This window comes from Desmodus rotundus, chromosome 6, assembly GCF_022682495.2.
Source record: "Desmodus rotundus isolate HL8 chromosome 6, HLdesRot8A.1, whole genome shotgun sequence".
Lineage (NCBI taxonomy): Eukaryota > Metazoa > Chordata > Mammalia > Chiroptera > Phyllostomidae > Desmodus > Desmodus rotundus.
This window is the reverse complement of record NC_071392.1, coordinates 57,343,304-57,365,183: the sequence shown is the minus strand read 5'-3', so window position 1 is coordinate 57,365,183 and position 21,880 is coordinate 57,343,304. Positions and strand designations below refer to the sequence as shown.

Sequence of the window (21,880 nt, the reverse complement as noted above, 5' to 3'; positions counted from 1 at the left end):
ATCATACTCAATGAACAAAAACTTAAAGCTTTCCCACCAAGATCAGGAAGAAGCCAAGGATGCCCTCTCTCACCACTCCTATTCAACATAGTATTGGAAGTCCTAGCCACAGCAATCAGACAAGAAAAAGCAATAAAAGGCATCCAAATTGGAAAGGAGGAAATGAACTGTCACTGTTTGCACATGACATGATAGTGTACATGCAAAATCCTATAGACTCCACCAAAAAACTACTCAACCTAATAAGTGAATTTGGTAAAACAGCTGGATACAAAGTCAATACTCAGAAATCAAAGGCATTCCTGTACACCAACAACGAAACTGCAGAAAAAGAAATCAGGAAGAAAATCCCATTTGATAGAGCAACAAGAAAAATCAAGTACCTAGGAATAAACCTAACCAAGGAGCTAAAAGACCTGGACTCAGAAAACTACACAACACTGAAGAAAGAAATTAAGGAAGACACAAACAAATGGAAGCATGTACCATGCTCATGGATTGGAAGAATTAACATCATCAAAATGGCCATACTACCCAAAGGAATTTATAGATTCAATGCAATCCCTATTAGAGTACCCATGACATATTTCACAGATATAGAACAAACATTTCAGAAATTTATATGGAACCATAAACTACCCCGAATAGCTGCAGCAATTTTGATAAAGAAGAACAAAGCAGGAGGGATCACAATCCCTGATATCAAACTGTATTACAAGGCCATGGTAATGAAAACAGCCTGGTACTGGCATAAAAACAGGGACATAGACCAATGGAACAGAACAGAGAGCCCAGAAATAAACCCAAGTCTCTATGGTCAATTAATATTTGACAAAGGAGGAAGAAGCATAAAATGGAGCAAAAATAGCCTCTTTAACAAATGGTGTTGGGAGATCTGGACAGCTACGTGCAAAAAAATGAAACTCGATCACCAACTTACACCATACACGAAAATAAACTCAAGATGGTTAAAAGACTTAAATATAAGTTGTAACACCATAAAAGTCCTAGAGGAAAACAGTGGCAGGAAAATCTCAGACATTCCATGCAGCAACATCCTCACAGACACATCCCCTAAAGCAAGGGACATAAAGGAAAGAATAAACAAATGGGACCTCATCAAAATAAAAAGCTTCTGCATGGCTAAAGAAAACAGCACCAAATTAAAAAGAGAACCAAGTATGGGAAAACATATTTGCTAATGATACCTCAGACAAGGGCCTGATCTCCAAAATATGTAAAGAACTCACATGACTCCACTCCAGGAAGACAAACAACCCAATTAAAAAATGGGCAAAGGACTTGAACAGACATTTCTCCAAGGAAGACATCCAGAGGGCCCAGAGACATATTAAAAGATGCTCAGCATCACTAGCCATCAGAGAGATGCAAATTAAAACCACAATGAGGTACCATCTGACACCAGTCAGAGTGGCCAACATAAACAAATCCACAAACAAACGTTGGAGAGGATGCGGAGAAAAGGGAACCCTAGTTGGTGGGAATGCAGACTGGTGAGGCCATTGTAGAAAACAATATGGAATTTCCTCAGAAAACTAAAAATGGAACTGCCCTTTGACCCAGCAATTCCACTGCTGGGATTATACCCTAAGAACCCTGAAACACCAATCCAAAAGAACCTGTGCACCCCAATGTTCATAGCAGCACAATTTACAATAGCCAAGTACTGGAAGCAACCTAAGTGCCCATCAGCAAACGAGTGGATCCAAAAACGATAGTATATTTACACAATGGAATGCTAGGCAGCAGAGAGAAAGAAGGATCTTATGCCCTTTGTAACAGCATGGATGCAACTGGAGAGCATTATGCTAAGTGAAATAAGCCAGAGGGTGAGGGACAAATACCATATTATCTCACCTTTAACTGGAACATAAGCAATAGAAGAAAAAAGCAAACATAATATAACCAGAGACATTGATGTTAAGAACAATCTAACAATAGCCAGGGTGGTGGGTCAGTGGAAAGAGGGGATTACAGGAACTACTATAAAAGACACATGGACAAAACCAGGGGGGAAGGTGGAGGTGGGGGAGGGAGGTTGGTTCAGCTGGGGCGGGGTGGAAGGATGGGGAGAAAAGGCATACAACTGTAATTGAATAACAATAAAAATTTTAAAAAAAGAAAAATAAAGAAAAAGCATTCAATAAAACCCAGCCCCCATTTATAAAAGAAAATCTTGAAAAAGTTGGAATAGAGAGACCATACTTCAACATATTAAAAGATATATATAAAAAACCTTAAGCAACATCATGCTCAATGGTAAAAAAAACTAAAAGGATTTCCTTTAGATGAGAAAAAAGACAGGGATGCTCACTTTCACCATCTTGGTCACCATAGTACTGGAACTTCTAGGACAGCAATCATACATGAAGAAGAAATAAAACATATCCAAGTTGGAAAAGAGCACATAAAACTGTTATTATTCACAGATGTCATGATATTGTATATAGAAAATACTGAAAACAACACAAAATAACTGGTACATCTAAAAAATATAGCAGGGATGGTGGTGAGGTAGGTGGGAGCTGAACCCCCCACCCACAATACACCAAACTGGGACACCTAGCCAATATTCTGAAGAACATAGTGAACAGCCAATGGAATCCAAGCTTATATGAAGATTGGATGCCAAAGATTACAGAGGATGTTTAAAAATGGATGGTAAGGAGATTTTGTAGGGCAACGGGAAGATCCCCAGGTCTTCCGCCAGGGACTTAACTGGTGCAGGAGCTTTGGAGGAGAGCCAGGTGAGTGATTATATCTTCACAGCTCCCAACCCTCTGAGAGCCTGGTAGCCAGTTCCACACCAGGAGAGACCTGGATGCTCGAAGCCACTCAGGGGATAAAGATACACTGGACAACACACAGAAGCGGTTTTCCCCAGCTGGGACTGTGGTCAAAGGCTGGGACGGTACCAGTGAAATTGCAGAACTTGGTGACACCTGGAGGTTGGAGAAGAGTTTGTCTATGACTGACCCTGACACTGACAGTCTCTTGGGACTGGTCAGAGAGTTGGGTTGTGTGAAAAGCCAGACACTTGTTAAGCAACCAAGGGGAATTCACTCAAAACAAAAGATATCAGCCACTTTGCAAGGAACTGTCCTGTGTGCGACAGCCCAGCTAGGACAGTGAAGAGCGAGGAGGAGGGTAGCAATTTGCTGCAAATCAGGGTGGCTCACAGACTGATCAAAGCAAAGTAGCAAGGGCTTAGAGAGGTAGCAGTCCCCAGAAAGACTTAATTTAATAGAGGAACTAAACTGCTTGGAAGGAACTAGGTGCTTGCACAGTGCCCAACCTAGCAAAGAGGGAGAAGGGGTGTGAGTTGCTCCCACTCAGTGCACCTCACGGACTAATGGAAGGGTGACACAATGAAGTGGATTAAAGGTACAAGTCTGACACTTGGAGGTCAGCAGGAGGCTTTCGCTCTCTCTCTCTCTTTTTTTTTTTTTACCAAGTATGAGACAATAAGACCTGGAGTTGTAAAAGTACCAAAACAAATCCAGAAAAAGATCAGAACGATAAAACCAACAACTGGGAAAAAATTCACTTTACTATCCTACAGAACTTGCATTATATTTTTTACTTTTTATTTTTATATTTATTTTTTGTTATTCTTTTATTTTTGTATTTCTCTTCCTTCCATTTAAATTTCTTTGTGTTGTTTGTTTGCTTTCATTGTTTGACTGGTATTATTTGTTCTTCCCTTTGTACTGCATTTCAATGTCCCTTCCATCACTTCACTTGTATTCTAGTAACATACTATTCTAAGACTTTTACTTTTTATTCTTTTTGTTCAGATCATATATTTCTTGTCATATTATTGTTGTTCCAATTCCCACACAGAGCCCCTCCCTGGTTTGATCCATTTCATTATCTTCCTGAGCTTTATTACTGTTGTGGTTAACTTTATTCTCCTGCACACTAGGCCAACTTTCTAGCCCTTACTCTCGTTATATTTCACCATCTAACCTTGAATAAGCACTTTGTTTACTGGAGTCAGTTCACATTCTTTTTTCCCTAATAAGAGACTTATCTTGGTATAGCTGTACTTCTCCAAAGGATCTCCTATCTATTTTCTACTTGTTGGTACTTTAAATCACACAAAATACTCTCCTGCTATCTTAATCCATTTCATCTTTGCTCAACCTCTGAACACATACAAGATAAGGTGGGAGTTGTGAATATCAGTAAACCCACTGGAGGAGAGAACCCACCAACAAAGGAGCCACCAATAGGAAAAACCCACGTGCAACAAGAGAGTCCACACAAATGGAAGAAAGGGCAATACTAAAACCTCCAGACAAGGAGATCAAAGAGACCATATCATTGAGTCCCACAAAACTCCTACCATAAAAGTTCACCCTACAAAGACAGCTAGCAAAGCAGAACATCAGGAATTGCAGAAACAAACAAAAAGGCTCACCTAAAATGGGAAGACAAAGAAAGAACATGCAATTGAAAGGAATGGAAGACTCCCCACTAAAAAGCTAAATGAAATGGAGGGAAGCAAACTATCAAGTATACAATTCAAGAGAATGATTATAAGGATGTTCAAGGAATGCACAGACAACTACAAGGAACTGAGTGAGAACTACAACAGTATGAGAAAGGAAATAAAAACTATACAAGAACCAGGAAGAAATAAAGAATACAATTTCTGAAATAAAAAACACACTAGAAGGAATCACAAGAAGGCTGGATGAAGCAGAGGACCAAATTAGTGAGCTTGAAGACAAGGTAAAAAACACCCAGGTAAAACAGCACCAGGAAAAGGACTAAAAAACACCATGAAGATAGCTTAAGGGAACTACAATACCACATGAAACACAGTAACATTAAAATCATAGGAATACCAGAAGGAGAAGAAAAGGAGCAAGGGTTAGAAACCCTGTTTCAAAAAATAATGACAGAAAATTTTCCAAACTTGGAGAGGGGAAAAAACACAAAAGTTCAAGAAGCACAGAGGGTTCCAATAAAGATGACACAAATGAAGCCAACTCCAACACACATCATAATTACAATGTCAAGTTTTAAAGACAAAGAATGAATCTTAAAAGCAGCAAGGGAGAATCAAGAAGTAACATACAAATGAGCTTGATAAGGCTAGCAGCTGACTTCTCAACAGATGCACTACAACCCAGGAGAGAATGGCAAGAAATATTCCAAGTAATGAAAAGCAAAGGCCTGCAACCAAGACTACTCTACACAGCAATCCTGTCAATTAAAATGTATGGCAAAATAAGGTGTGTCCCAGGCAAAATAAGGCTGAAAGAATACACCTCCACCAAACCAGCATTGCAAGGTATGCTGAAGGGACTGCTTTAAGAAGAGGAAGAAAAACAGTGAGAGAGAAAGGAACAAAGGTACAAAGGGAGTAAAATGGCAATGAATAAGAACCTATCAATAAAAACCTTAAATGTAAATGGATTAAATGCTGCAATCAAAAGACAAGGGTAGCTGAATGGGTAAGAAAACATGATTCGCACATATGCTGTCTTCAAGAGACCCACCTCAGAAAAAAAGACCTATACAAACTGAAAGTGAAGAGTTGGAAAAAAATATTCAAAGTAAATGTACAGGAAAAAAACAGCTGGGGTACCAATACTTATATATGACAAAATAGACTTCAAAATAAAGGCCATAAGAAAAGGCAAAAGACCCATAAGGACACTTCATAATACTCAAGGGAAGAATCCATCAAAAAAACATAAGCAGATTCACCAAGAAAAAAAGAGAGAGGAACCAAATAAACACAATCAGAAATGAAAGAGGAGAGATTACAACTGATACCACAGAAATACAAAGGATTGTAAGAAATTACTATGAAGAACTATATGCCAAGAAATTTGAAAACCTAGGTGAAATGGACAACTTTCTAGGAAAATATAATCTACCCAAATTGAATGAAGAAGAAGCAGAAAGCCTGTATAGACTGATAACAGCTGATGAAATTGAAGCAGTAATCAAAAACTCCCCCCACACAAAGGCCCTGGACCAATGGTTTCACAGAAGAATTTTACAAAACATAAGTAAAAGCTAACCCCTATCTTTTACAGACTATTCCAATAAATCCAAGAAGATGGAAGACTACCACACTTTTTTTTATGAGGCCAGCACCATCCTAATACCCAAACCAGACAAATACACAACAAAGAAAGAAAACTACAGGCCAATATCGCTGATGAACATAGACACTAATATCCTCAACAAAATTTTCGCAAACCACATCCAGTAATACATCAAAAAGTTCATGAACTTAGATCAAGTGGGATTCATCCCAAAGATGCAAGGATGGTACAATATGCACAAATCAATAAATGCAATACACCACATAAACAAAAGAAAAGACAAAAATCACATGCCCATGTCAATAGATGCAAAAAAATAATTTGATAAGTTACAACACACATCTATGATAAAAAACACTCAGTAAAGTAGGAGTAGAGGAAACATACCTAAACATAATAAAGACCATATATGAAAACCCTGCAGCCAACATACTCAATGGACAAAAACTAAACGGTTTCTGAATAAGATCAGGAAAAAGACAAGCATGCCTGCTTTCACCACTGCTATCCTATCTACATAGGATTGGAAGTTCTAGCCACAGCAATCAGACAAGAAGAAAAAATAACAGGCATTAGAAATGCCATTGTTTGTAGATGACATGATAGCATACATAGAAAACCCTATAGACTCTACAAAAAAAACTACTTGACTCAATAAGTGAATTTGACAAAACAGCATGATACAAGTCAATACTCAGAAATCAAAGGTGATATACCAACAATGGATTATGATAAACAGAAATCAGGGGGGGAAATCCCATTTGATATAGCAACGAGAAAAATAAAGTTACCCAGGAACAAACCTAACCAAGGAGGTAAAAGACCTTTACTCAGAAAACTACACAACACTGAAGAAAGAAATTAAGGAAGACACAAGCAGAAGGGAGCATATACCATGTTCGTGGATTGGAAGAATTAACATCATCAAAATCGCCATACTACCCAAAGCAATTTAAAGATTCAATGCAATCCCTATTAAAACACCAATGACATGTTTCACAGATACAGGACAAACATTTCAAAAATTTATATGGAACCATATATGACCCCAAATAGCCACAGCAATTTTCAGAAAGAACAAAGTACAAGGAATCTCCACACCTGACATCGAACTATATTACAAAGCTACTGTAATTAAAATAGCCTGGTAATGGCATAAGAACAGACACATAGATCAATTGAACAGAATAGAGAGCCCAGAAATAAACCCAAGTCTTTATGGTAATTAATATTCAACAAAGGGGGCAGAAGCATAACATGGAGTAAAAATAACATCTTCAACAAGAATTAATATGGAACCACAAAAAGCCCCATATAGCAACAGCAATGCTGATAAGGAACAAATAGAGGAATCATGCTACCTAACATCAAACTATACTATAAGGTCATTGAAATGAAAACAGCATGGTACTGGCATAAAAAGACTCAAAGATCAATGGAACTGAATAAACAGAAATAAACCTATACCTTTATAGTCAATTAATATTTGACAGAGGAAGCAAGCACCTACAATGAGCTAATGATAGTTTATTCAAAAAATGGTGTTGGAATAATTGGACAGATATGTGCTGAAAAATGAAGCTAGACCACTCTGTAGACCACACACAATAATAAATTCAAAGTGAATCAAGCAAGTGGAGAGTATTATGCTAAGTGAAATATGCCAGGTGGTGAAAGACAAATACCATATGATCTCACCTATAAGAAGAACTTAACAGAACAAAAAAATGAGTAAATTAGAACCAAAATCATATTATTTAACAAAATTAAGAACAAACTGACAGTGACTGGAGGGGTTGCGGGAAGGGACTAATGGGGGAAAGAAGGGAGATGGGCAAGTCAAGGAACGTGAATAGAGGGCTCACTGCATGGACAATGGGAAGAGATTGACCGTGGGAGTGGGCTCGGGGGCAAGGTAGAGCAAGAGGGAAAAAAGATGGGACAACTGTAACTGATCAATAATAAAAAAAATACATGATAAAAAAAGGAAAAGAAAAAAAGACTTAAATGTTAGACCCAAAACCATAAAAATCATAGAAGAAAACATAGGCAGCAAAATATTGCTTGCAGCAATATTTTATCAAATATATCTCTCCTAGCAAGGAAAACAAAAGAAAAAATAAAACAATAGGATGACATCAAACTAAAAGATATTTGCACAACAAAGGGAATCACCAACAAAATAAAAAGACAACCCACAAATGGGAGAACATATTATCTGATATATATGATAAAGGGTTAATGCCCTAAATTTATAAAGAACTTACAAAACTCAACATTAAAAACAAACAACCCAATTAAAAAGTGGGCAAAGGACCTGAATAGACTCTTCTCCAAAGAAGACACACAGATAGCCAATAGACATAGGAAAATATGTTCAATAGCTCTTATCACCAGAGAAATGCAGATTGAAACCACAATGAGATATCATCTTACACTTGTCAGAATGGCTATCATCAATAAATCAACAAACAACAAGTACTGGTGAGGATGTTGGGAAAGGGCAACCCTTTTTCACTCTTGATGGGAATGCACACTGGAGGAGCCATTGTGGAAAGCAGTATGGAGTTACCTCAACAAATTGAAAATGGATCTGCTTTTTGACCCAGTGATCCCACTATGGGAATGCATCTGTAGAAACACTAACTCAAAAGAACATTAGCTCTTCTGTTCATCATAGTATTATTTACCATGGCCAAGATATGGAAGCAGCCCAAGCATCAATCAGTAGATGAATAGATAAAACAACTGTAGGACATTTACACAATGGAATACTACTTGGCCATAATGAAGAAAATTTTACCCTTTCAGACAGTATGGATGGACCTAGAGAAAATTATGTTAAGTGAAATAGAAAGTCATAAAAATACAAATACAATATGATTTCATTTATATGTCAAATCTAATAAACAAACTGAACTAACAAAGAAAAAGGGGACAGACTCATAGATGTAGATCAGGAAGGCAGCTAGTGTGGTGGGGAAAGTGAGAGGAAGAGATTGAGCAAAAAAACGAAAAAGGACAACAGTGAGATGATTTTGGGGGGTATAAGGGGACTAAATGACAATGGAAAATACTACATTAAATTTAAAGAAAATTTTATAAATCAATAGGAATTACCTAATTCTGAATTAAACATAATCCCAAAGTAATGTGCTATTAGAACATTGTAGACTCCAGGTAATCAGTGATATACCTCCATTCTCATAAAAGAAAATAGTAAAAGGGTAAAAAAATTGAAAAATGAAAATAAAATGAGATCTTCATTTATTTTATTATTTTAATTTAATCCACACTGTTGTTCTACCTCAAAATTTAATATCTGACTAATGTTCAAAGTTTACAAAATTATTTTAAATTTTAAGAAGGTATAATTTGCCAGTTAGGTTAATGTTTCTATCACTACTTAGAAACTGCAGAAAGTCTTATTTCTTATTTTCGATTCATAACCAAAACTTGTGTAACCAAAATGCAGCCATGATGGCTTCCAAAATGGAGGCTTTTAGGCAGGTGGTATAATAGGTTATATGGAATTTTGTCTGGTATCAGTGTGGAGGATGAATTAGAGAGGAGAAAAGCTAGAGTCAGGGAGATAAGTATTAACAAAAGGAAGTCTCTGGCTGAGAATTTCATTATGCCTAAGCTAAAGTCAAAGGCCAGAAACCACATCCCATAAAATCATATCCTCTCTACATCTGGTAGTATCAAATATTCTGACTGTCTTCCCCCTTCTGCTTGTGCTGATGCAGAAAAAAAAGGGGGGGGGGGTATGTGTGGAATTGAGTTATTTCTAGGAGCAGAGACACCATATGCTTCTAGAAGGAAAATAGTAGGCATTTCATTGTCAAATCTTTAGTCTTTGGAATATAGTTGGTCTTAGAAAAGGTCTATTGGGTGAATAAATGAAAATACAAGTGAATATAAATGGGAATAAAGCATGCTAGAAGATGTAGTTTTTCTTGAACCAAAAGTCAAATGATAATAGGCAACTTTAGGTTCCTGGCCATGTATCATTTCTTCTGACAACTAGGCAGTTGGAACAATAAATTATTCCGTTTCCTTCAGAAGTGTTATATAGAATGTATACCAGCTATGAACCAATTAATACATAAAGGAATTTGTGCATTGAGCACCTTATCCAACTTGGGGGAAGGAGTTGTAGACTAAAGGTAACCCATGCATTACTTCATCTGGAAAACATGAGGCCTATACATATAGTCCCTCATGCAATGGAAAATGTATCACTATAGGGACCTATGAAAAACACCCTTCCATAACTGTGAAAATGATTTATTTTCAAAGGTAGCATAAATAATAGCATAAATAGAAAATAATAAGATACATGATGTCAAGTTTATACATTCAGAAATGTCAGTAGATCAAGAATGAAAGATACAGGTGGGCTATAATAATGTATCATCCCCATCCTTAGAAAAAGTGTGGAATATCCCCAGCATGGTCAACTATCACAAAGTTGAAGAGCAACTGGAGGAGACATGGAACAAAAATTAAGGGATATGAGTCATGAGGTCTTGAGTCCAGAGGTTGGTAAATGAACATGCACAAAACTTTTCCTTGAAATTAAAGAAGTGGCCCTCTGGCCTATTTTTGGATGGCTGTTACCCAACTGTTATACAGAACTCAGTATTTTAAGCATCTCATCAAATCTGTTTCTCTTTTACAAAGAATCTTTCTAACTGGAGGTAATACAATAGTACAAAGAAAAAAACAGTTGAATTCTGCTTCATCTTAAACAACAGGAATGGAAAAAGTACTCACGTTCCACAAAGTAAGAGCTAGCATCAATCTTCCAGATGATCTGTCCCTGATGAGAACCATTTACTCCACGGTTTTTATAGTCCAGAAAGTTTTCTGACAAGACCTCATCTATATTCCCAAGGAAAAAACAAAAAGAAAGTAGAGAAACATATCAGCAAACAGCATATATAGGGGAAAATAAGAGCAAAGGATATTAATGCCATCTCCAGATAAATGGAGGAAAAATTATATGGAATCATAGAATCAGAGAGCTCACAGAGAATCATAGAATAAGTATCTACAGGAAGAACTCCTTACAACTTCTTAATGCAGGAATCTCTTTCCACTCCTCAATTTTCTTGGTCAATGACCATCTAGCTGGTTCTTTGACGATTCTAAAACCAGAGATATAATTGATTTTATGGTAGTTTATTTTACTCTTGAAAGCATGTACGTGTATGAAATCTCAGTGTGAAAATGTTCTCTTAGGTGGGAAGAAGATAGCAGCACAGTAGGTGGAAATTACACTCCCCTCCTCCCAGATACAAACTGGAATAACAGCTAAAATAGAAAACAATCAAGCTGAATACCCACCTGAAACAAGCTGAACAGAAATCATATAACAAAGGGTTTACAGAGGCCATCTCTAAACTGGAAGAAAAGGTGGAGGTGCAAAAAGGCTTGTCCCAGTACCCACATATGATCACTGAGACCTGGGAGAAACATCTCAGCTGCAAAGGTTCCCCCTTAGGAGTGTGGGGTCTCAAGCCCATGCAGGGCTTCCCAGACTAGAGCACCAGGGCCTGGAAGAGGCATCTACATAATATCTAGCTGTAAAAACCTGCCCACTGGGGAGAGAAGGGAGTCCATTAGAAACCTAGGGGCTCTCTTAAAATGTCAGTGCACAAAATCTCACTTGCCCTCACCCTGGGTTTCAGCAGAGAGAGGGCAGATTAGAGCCCACTGGAGTTGTATGAGGACAGACTGGATCATATGGCTCCAGGGAGACAGCTGAAGGGACAATTACCAGGGTGCCTGTATTATTTCCCTCTCCTATACAGACCATAGAAGACATTTTTCTTTGTTTGAGCACTCCTGTTTATACTGCATTGGTCTGAGGAAAAATGTATGGCCCCACCATCTCAACTGTCTATAGCTTTGCCCTGTCAAACTCACAACTTGCCTTAGCCTGTGGTGTAAACTTCCTTAAAGGTGTGTGGGGGGAAACTAGAGGGGAGACACAGACTGAGTTGTGTGCCTCTGGGATGGGTGCCATTTCTCCTCCCCCCACAGCATGCCAGGGCAGTAGTATTACATGCCCTGCATGCAAGAACTGAGAGGTCCACAGGCCAGAGCATCAGCTTCAATGCACCCCGAGCAACAAAGCAGTGGTTCTCTTCCCCCACACGAGCCAGAGAAGTGGTGCCCCATGGCTCACAGTAGCAGTTCCCTGTACCCCAATGAGAGATCCACTAGCCCAACTATGGGACAACCACTAGCTCCACCTTACCAAATGCCTATAACACCTACCTGCTGAGCTTGCTGTCTGCAATATTGTCAATGGGCTGTGGCCAAACTGGGCTGGTAGCACAAAAGACTCCCCAGGAGATCAGGGCAAACACTGGTAAAAACTGAGTTGTATGGCTCTGAGGTGGGGGCCATTGCTCTCAGCATGGCCAACAGACACTGTAGTTCCTGTGCCAAACTCTTCATTCCTACACTAGGGTTCCCATAAATCCTAGTCTGTTTGGACCTGATAAATTCTACTGGGTGCTGGCCTCAATCTCATGATTCCTTGAGACCCTATCCAACCACAAAGTTTTATGGGCACCCAGCAGATAGGGTTTCACCTTTGTATACCATTAGACTGCAGATGAATGACCTCAGAACTAGCACTACTGCCAAGTTTGTTTCTGCATATGTCTGGTAAACATCACTTTCCCCCACCTGGTGACTCACAGGGAACCTACCTCATACAACTCATGTACTTCCAAAGGCTCTTTCAGTGTCAGAGTCTAAAAGGAAGCTAAAAGGCAAAGGAAAATCTTAGGGAGCCTTAGGCCTATGGATGACCTGTTCCAGAGTTGGAGCTAGTGTTGGCCTCCACACACCCAGGCCCAGTTAAGGCAGTCACAAACTGTGGATAACTTTGTAGCTCCAAACAGGTAGCCTAGGCACAGTCAAAGGCCTCACCAGATATTCACTGGCACAGAAGTCTCTGTTAAGTGGCCACGGAATCAACACAGCAGCAAGATTCAGGATGCAGAAGAGCACTACCCAATTAGCTCTACAAGTGACATAGCTGAAGGGATATCTCAGTGGGTATCACACCCTGTTAGGGTAAATTCAACTTTGTGGGGTAAACACCCACATTCATTGTTATGGCAAGCAGAAGGGGCAACATCACCACAGATGAACCAAAAACAATCAAAACTCAATTACAACAGGAAAACTCACATAACCCATACAAGGGACATCCTAGAGCACCTAGTTCAGGTTACTAGGAAGACAGCTACTTAGCCATGAGACAACTACTAGAGAAAGTCACCAAACCAAGATGAGGAGGCATAGCCAATCTATCTCATAATAGAAACAAATAAAGAGAGGCAGCAAAATGAAAAAAAACAAAGAAATATGCCCCAGATGAAAGAATAGAAGAAATCCCCAGAAAAAGAACTCAATAAATGGAGACAATGAAGTTACCAGATACAGAACTGGAACAATGGTTATAAGGATACTCGAGGAACTTAGGCAAAACTTCAACAAGGAGATAGCAAGCATTAAAAAAAGGACATAAAACAGTTAAAAAGTAAGAAATGAAGAATACCATATCATAAATGAAAAATATACCAGAAGGAATCAATAGCATGCTAGGTGAAGCAGAGTATTGAATAAACACATTGGAAGACAAGGTAGAAGAAACACCTAATCAGAGCAGCAAGAGTATATACAAGTTTTTAAAAATGAGGACAGTCTAAAGGACCTCTGGAATAACATTAGGCAAAACAATATCCACATCATAGTTGTACCAGTAGAAGAGAAAGAGCAAGGTTCCAGAGGCATGGCTCAGCTGCTGGAGGAATTCTCTTGAGAAGTGTGAGGTCTAAACCCAAGCTGCCCTCCCCAGCCCAGAGCACCAGAGCCAGGAAGAGGTACTCACAAAACATCTGGCTGTGAATAGCAGCAAGGATTCTTTTTGCCAAAGAAAGGTGCCTGGAGACACAGGCACAACTTAAAGGGCCAAAACATAAATTTTTGTTGAAGCTACTCAACCTGGGCTCCAGTGGAGAGTGGATGGAGGAGACTATAGTCACATGAGGAGAATCTGGGATATGCAGCTCTGGAGAGGGAGCTGAAGGAACAGCCACCAAGATTCCTGTGTTGTCATTCTCCAATACTGGAGACACCATGTTTCCTGGGTGGAGCACACACCTCAGTGTGGTATCAGCCTGAGAAAAATCAAAAGCCTCACCCTCTGGACCCTCTATCACCTCAGCTCCTTCAGTGATTAAGCATAACCAGCTTTGACAGGCAGAGGCAGGCTAAAGCAGGCAGAGGTGGATTTCACCTGGGTGTGTTGAGGCTATGGCTAACCGGCCCCTGGACCTGGTGCTGGTAAAAACTGGACTTGGTGCAGAGCTTGTTTTTTCAATTCATATGCACGCCAAACAGAGGAAGACACAAACTGAGGATGGCTGGTAGTTCCAAATAAGTTGCCCAGGGCCAGTCACAGGTGGTATCTGACACTGGGCTGCACCAAAGTTGCTTTGAAGACCAGAACTAAAACACCCAATGGACATCTTTGGACATCAACAAAGAGGATTCCAGTAAGTCCTCTACAAGCCTCATATCCAAAGGAAGATCTCAACAGGCACAATACCCTTCCAAAGCAAATATCTCTTCATGTGGCCAGCACATGCACAGCAGTTCACACACCACTGTTGGGGTTGAACCTCAGTCAGCTGGCCTGAGGGTCAATGTCATGCACTAACAAGCCAATAGCAATCAAGACTAAATTATAATAGGAAGGCCCATATAACCCATACAAGGGACATTCCTGAAGCACCCAGCTCAGGTGATCAAGGAAACTGCACCACTGGGTCCCACAGGGCATTTACTATATAAGGGCAAATGAAGAAGAATGACAGGCAAAGCACATAGATCTAAATATAGAAACAAACACAAAAAGACAGCCAAAAAGGAGACAAAGAAATAGAGAACAAATGAAAGAACAGGATAAATCTCCAGAAAAAGAGATAAATAACATACAGGCAAGCAATTCATTAGCTATATAAAGTACACTAATGAAATAACAGCAGCAATAAAAAAAATGTCCTGGTAAACAAAAGTCCTGAACTGAATGACTTAACAGGTGAAATTTACCAAACATTCAAGGAAGAACTAATCTCTATCCTTCTCATACTATTACAAAAATTTCAAGAGGGGAGATTCCTTGCTTGTTTGTTTTGATGATTAGGTTCCACTTACAGGTGAGATCATATGGTATTTATCTTTCAACACCTGGCTTATTTCACTTAGCATAATGCTTTCCAGTTCCATCCATGCTAAATACAACCAGGGACACTGAAATAAAGAATAAACTGACAGTAACCAGAGAGGAGGGTTGAGAGGGATAATGGGGGATAATAAGGGGAGGGCCATCAAGGAACATGTATAAAGGACACATGGACAAAGCCAGAGGGGGTAAGTTCAAGTAAGGGTGGGGGGAAGGAATGGGTGGGGCCCGGGAGTGTGGTGGGGTGAGAATGGAGACAACTGTACTCGAACAACAATAAAATTTAAAAAAATTTAAAAAGAAGGAAGACTCCAAAGCTCATTTCACTACTTCAGTATTAACCTAATCTCAAAGCCAGATGAAAAGCACTTTTAAGAAAAAAGTTATAAGTGCTTTCTTCTAAGAAAGAAATAATAATAGCCCCGATGAAAATAGGTGCAAAAATTCTCAATGAAATATGTGGAAACCAAATCGAGCAGTATAATAAATAGATCATAGACCGTGATCAAGTGGGATTTATTCCTGAGATGCAAGTTTGGTGAAATATTCACAAATCAATTAATGTAATACATCACATTATCAAAACCAAAAATAGCAATCATGTGATTACTTCAATAGTTACAGGAAAAGAACTTGGAAAAATTCTGCGCCATTTATTATAAAACCGTTCAGCAAAGTGGTTATAAAGGGAACATACCTTAACATAATCAAGGCTGTATACGAGAATCCCATAGTCAACACCATACCTAATAGGCAGAAACTAACAGAATTTCCTGTAAGGTCAGGAACAAGACACGGATGTAGGCTTTCACCACTCTTATCCAACATAGTATTGGAAGTCCCAGACAAGAAGACAAGAAGCATCAATCAGACAATAAGAAGAAATAAAAGGCATAAAATTTGAAAAAGAAGAATTAAAACTATCATTACTTGCAGATGACATGACACTGTGTATTCAGGCCCCTATGATTTCACCAAGAAACTACTAGAACTGATAAATGAACTCAGTAATGTAGCAGGATACAAAATTAGTATTTAGAAATTGGTTGCATTTTTATACAGCAAGGGAAACTAAGAAAACAATTCCATTTACAATTGCATTTAAAAATACCTAAAAATAAATTCAATCAAGTAGGTGAAAGACCTATACATGGAAAACTATCAGATACTGAAGAAAGAAATTGATGAAGACACAAATAAATGGAACCCTGTACTGTGTTCATGAATAGGAAAAATTGATATCATTAACATATCCACAGTATCCAAAGCAATCTATAGACTCAACTCAATTCCTATCAAAATACCAATGGTGTTTTTTTTTTCATAGAACTAGAATAAATATCCAAACAATTAATTTGGAATCACAAAAGACCCCAAGTAGTCTCAGCAATCTTGAGAAAGAAGAATAATCTTGTCAATGTCACACTACACAATATTAAACTATACTAACAGACCCCAGTAATCAAAACAGTTAGTACTGGTACAAAAAAAAGGTCATATAGCTCAAAGTAACAGAATTGAGAACCCCAAAATAAACCCACACCTTTATGGTCTTAATATATAACAAAGGAGGAAAGAATATACAATAGGGTAAAAAGAGTCTATTCAATAAATGGTACTGGGGAAAATAGAGAGATACAAGCCAAAAAAAATTGAAGCTTGAAAACCTCCTTACACAATAGAAGAATAAACTTAAAATGAATTAGGGGAAGTAAAACTGTAACTGTTTGCAGATGACATGACAGTGTAGATAGAAAACCCTATAAACTCCAACAAAAAAACTACTCAACCTAATGAATGAATTTGGCAAAACAGCCGGATACAAAATATTTCACAATTTTAGAACAAATATTTCAAAAACTTATATGGAACCATAAACAACCCCGAATAGCTACAGCAATTTTGAGAGAGAAGAACAAAGCAGGAGGGATCACAATACCCGATATCAAACTATATTACAAGGCCACAGTAATCAAACCAGCCTGGTACTGGCATAAAAACAGGGACATAGACCAATGGAACAGAACAGAGAGCCCAGAAATAAACCCAAGTCTCTATGGTCAATTAATATTTGACAAAGGAGGCAGGAGCATAAAATGGAGAAAAAACAGCCTCTTCAACAGATGGTGTTGGGAGATCTGGAAAAGTCCATTTTTCATGTACATTTTCCTGAAACATATTCAATAAAATAGAAGTTCAATAAAATGAAACTAGACCACCAACTTACACCATACATCAAAATAAACTCATGCTGGCTCTGGCTGACGTAGCTCAGTGGATTGAGCGCTGGAGTGTGAACCAAAGGGTTAGTCATTTGATACCCAGTCTGGGACACCTGCCTAGGATGCAGGTCAGGTACCCAGTAGGAGGTGCGTGAGAGGAAACCACACATTGATCTTTCTTTACCTTTCCTTGCCCTTCCCTTCCACTATCTTTAAAAATGAATAAAATATTTTTAAAAATACAAATAAAAAATAAATTCAAGATGGATGAAAGACTTAAATATAAGTCCTGACACCACAAAAGTCCAAGAGGAGAACATAGGCAGGAAAAATTCAGATATCCTACTCAGCAATGTTTTCTCTGATACATCCCCTAGGGCAAGGGATATAAAGGACAGAATAAACAAATGGGACTACATCACATAAATAAACTTCTGCACAGCTAAAGAAAAACAGCAAAATGAAAAGAGGACCAACTTCATGGGAAAACTAATTTGCCAATGACACCTCAAGCAAGGGTCTGATCTCCAAAATATATAAAAACTTAACATAACTCCACACCAGGAGTTAAACAATCCTATTAAAAAATAGGTAAAGGACCTGAACAGACACTTCTCCAAGGTAGACATACAGAGGGCCCATAGACACATGACAAAACACTCAGCATCACTATCTATTAGGGAAATGCAAATGAAAACCACAATGAGATAACATTTCACACTGGTCAGAATGATCATCAACAAACAAGAAGTGCTGTAAGGTTGTGGAGAAAAGGGAACCCTAGCACATTGTTGGTGGGAATGCAGACTGGTGCAGCCATTGTGTAAGACAGTGTGGAATTTCCTCAAAAGACTAAAGATGGAATTGCCTTTTGATCCAGCAATCCCACTCTGCTGGGAATATACCCTAAGAATCCCAAATCACCAATTCAAAAGAACCTCTGCACCCTTTGTTCATAGAGCAGCATTATTTAAAATAGGCAATTGCTGGAAACAGCCTAATTGCTCATCAGTAAATGAGTGGAAAAATATGTAACGGAATACTACACAACAGAAAGAAGGAAGGAACTCCTACCCTCCACCACAGCATGGATGGTACTAGAGAGCATTACACTAACTGAAATAAGCCAGGCAGTGAAAGACAAATACCATATGATCTTATCTATAAGTGGAACCCAGTCAATAAAACAAACAAATGGGGCGGAGAACCAAGATGGCGGCATAGGTAGACACACTGCGCCTCCTCGCACAACCAGAACTGACAGAGAATCGAACGGCAAGGGGGTCCAACACCAAGGAAATAAAAAATAAACATTCATCTAGACCGGTAGGAGGGGCGGAGATGGGCACCGGAGTGGAGAGGACTCGCGTGGCTGTGGCAGGACTGAGACTGGCAGAGTGTGGGACGAATGGAGCAGGCAGTCCCAGCACTAGCAGACCCTGTGGCCAGACATTCGCGCAGATAAACCGAGAGAGCCAGACTCAGAGTGGCAGAGAACGGGGCAGGCAGAGTGCGGGTAGCACACCGCATCCCCACATTCCAACATAGATAAACCGGATGAACAGGTAGCGAAGCAGACCGTGCAACCCAGGGCTACAGCTCGGGGAAATAAAGCCTCAAACCTCTGATTGAAAACGCCCCTGGGGGTTGGGGCAGCAGCAGGAGAGACTCCCAGCCTCACGGGAGAGGTCGTTGGAGAGACCCACAGGGGCCTAGAGTGTGCACAAGCCCACCCACTCGGGAACGAGCACCAGAGGGGCCCAGTTTGATTGTGGGTATCAGAGTGAAAGACTGAAATCCGGAGGAGAGTGAAGCGGGCGCCATTGCTCCCTCTCGGCCCCTCCCCTACTTACAGAGTCACAGTGCAGCTTCACAGAGCAGCAAACAGCATTACCCCGCCCCGCAGAACACCTAAGGCTCCGCCCCTTAAAGCAACAGACATACCAAGACAAAAAAAAAAAAGAAAAAGAAATGGCCCAAATGACAGAACACTTCAAAGCTCCAGAAAAAATACAACTAAGCGAGGAAGAGATAGCCAACCTATCGGATGCACAGTTCAAAGCACTTGTTATCAATATGCTCACAGAATTAGTTGAATCTGTTCGAAAAGTAGATGAAAAAATGAAGCCTATGCTAAGAGAAACAAAGGAAAATGTACAGGGAACCAACAGTGAAAGGAAGGAAACTGGGACTCAAATCAACGCTGTGGACCAGAAGGAAGAAAGGAACATCCAACCAGAAAAGAATGAAGAAACAAGAATTCGGAAAAATGAGGAGAGGCCTAGGAACCTCCAGGACATCTTGAAACGTTCCAACATCCAAATTATAGGGGTGCCAGGAGAAGAGGAAGAACAAAAAATTGAAAACTTATTTGAACAAATAATGAAGGAGAACTTCCCTAATCTGGCAAAGGAAACAGACTTCCAGGAAGTCCAGGAAGCTCAGAGAGCCCTAAAGAAGCTGGACCCAAGGAGGAACACACCAAGGCACATCATAATTACATTACACAAGATTAAACGCAAGGACCCACATCGAAGATTACTGTATCCAGCAAAGCTGTCATTTAGAATGGAAGGGAAGATAAAGTGTTTCTCAGATAAGGTCAAGTTAAAGAAGTTCATCATCACCAAGCCCTTATTATATGAAATGTTAAAGGGAGTTACCTAAGAAAAAGAAGATCAAAAATATGAACAGTGGGAATGACAGCAAACTCACAGTTATTAACGACCACACCTAAAACCAAAACAAAAGAAAACTAAGCAAACAACTAGAACAGAAACAGAACCAGAGAAATGGTGATCACATGGAGGGTTGTCAATAGGGGAGTGGGTGGGGGAGAGGGGGGAAAGGTACAGAGAATAAGTAGCATAAATGGTAGGTAGAAAATAGACAGGGGGAGGGTAAGAATAGTGTAGGAAATGTAGAAGCCAAAGAACTTATAAGTATGACCCATGGACATGAACTATAGGGGGGTAATGTGGGAGGGAGGGGGTGGGCAGGATGGAGTGGAGTTGGGGGGGGAATGGGACAACTGTAATAGCATAATCAATAAATATATTTAAAAAAAAAGAAATACAAATTGGCAGTTATAGAAGTTACAGGGATAAAAAAAAAACCCAAAACAAAACAAAACAAAAAACAAACAAATGAGCAAAATAGAATCAGAGACATAGAAATAAAGAACCAACTGACAGTGACCAGAAGGATGAGGGTACGGGGGTGATGGGAGAAAGAAAAAGAAAGGGCAAGTCAAAGGACATGAATAGAGAACACATGGGAAAGGACAATGGGGTGTAGATTGACTGTGGGAGTGGAGGTTTACAGGGCAGGGGTGAACAATGGGGAATTTGTAACTGAACAAGATGAAAAAATATTAAAAAATAAGAATAAATTTAAAATGGATTAGAGACTTAAATGTAAGACTCAAAACTATAAAACTAGGAAGAAACATATGCAGTAAAATCTCTGTAATCTACAAAAAACATTTCTTGTAGCAATATGTTTTCTGATATATCTCCTAGAAAATGAAAATAAAAGAACAAAGTAAACATGAGGACTAAATAAAACCAAAAAAGGTTTTGCACAGAAAAAGGAAACCAGTAACAAAATGAAAGGACAACCTACTCTACAGGAGAAGGTATTCACCAATGATACATCTGAAATAGGTTAATATGAAAAATTTATAAAGAATACATACTACTAAACAAAAAAAAAACAAGTTAATAAAATGGACTGATGATCTCAGTAGAAATTACTCTAAAGATGACATACCAATGGCCAACAGTCATGAAAAGATCCTAAATGCCACTAATCATTAGAAAAATACAAATTAAAACCACAATGAGATATTACCTAACATCTGTCAAAATGGCTATCTTCAATAAATCAACAAACAACAAATGTAGGGGAAGATATGGATAAAAGGAAACCCTCATGCACTTTTTGTGCGAATGAAGATTGGTGCACCTACCATAGAAAACACTGTGGAGGTTTTCAAGAAATTAAAAATGGTACTCCCTTATGACCTTGCCATTCTACTTCTAGGTATATACCCAAAGAAATACAAAACAGGAATTCAAAAAATATGGTCACCCTTTTGTTCATTGCACTATTTACAATAGCCAAGATATAAAAGCAACCCAAGTGCCCATGATAGACAAATGGATTTTTTAAAAAGCTGTGGGGGTTGGAAGATGGCAGCAAGGTAGGTGGGAGCTACACCCACTTGCTCTTGCACCCAACGGGACACCTAGCTGATCTTCTGAAGAACAAAGTGAACAGCAAATGGAATCCCA

The 21,880-nt window shown here is 39.1% G+C and overlaps 1 protein-coding gene across 1 annotated transcript in view; it reads right to left on the bottom strand.

The window, feature by feature from the left end:
* The window catches only part of HECW1 (HECT, C2 and WW domain containing E3 ubiquitin protein ligase 1), an 803,434-nt gene that overhangs the window by 572,486 nt on the left and 209,068 nt on the right, over window positions 1–21,880 (bottom strand). Inside the window, exon 3 of the mRNA XM_045193075.2 lies at window positions 10,869–10,976. Coding sequence (XP_045049010.1) covers window positions 10,869–10,976 — 108 coding nt within the window. The remainder of the gene's footprint in view (window positions 1–10,868; window positions 10,977–21,880) is intronic.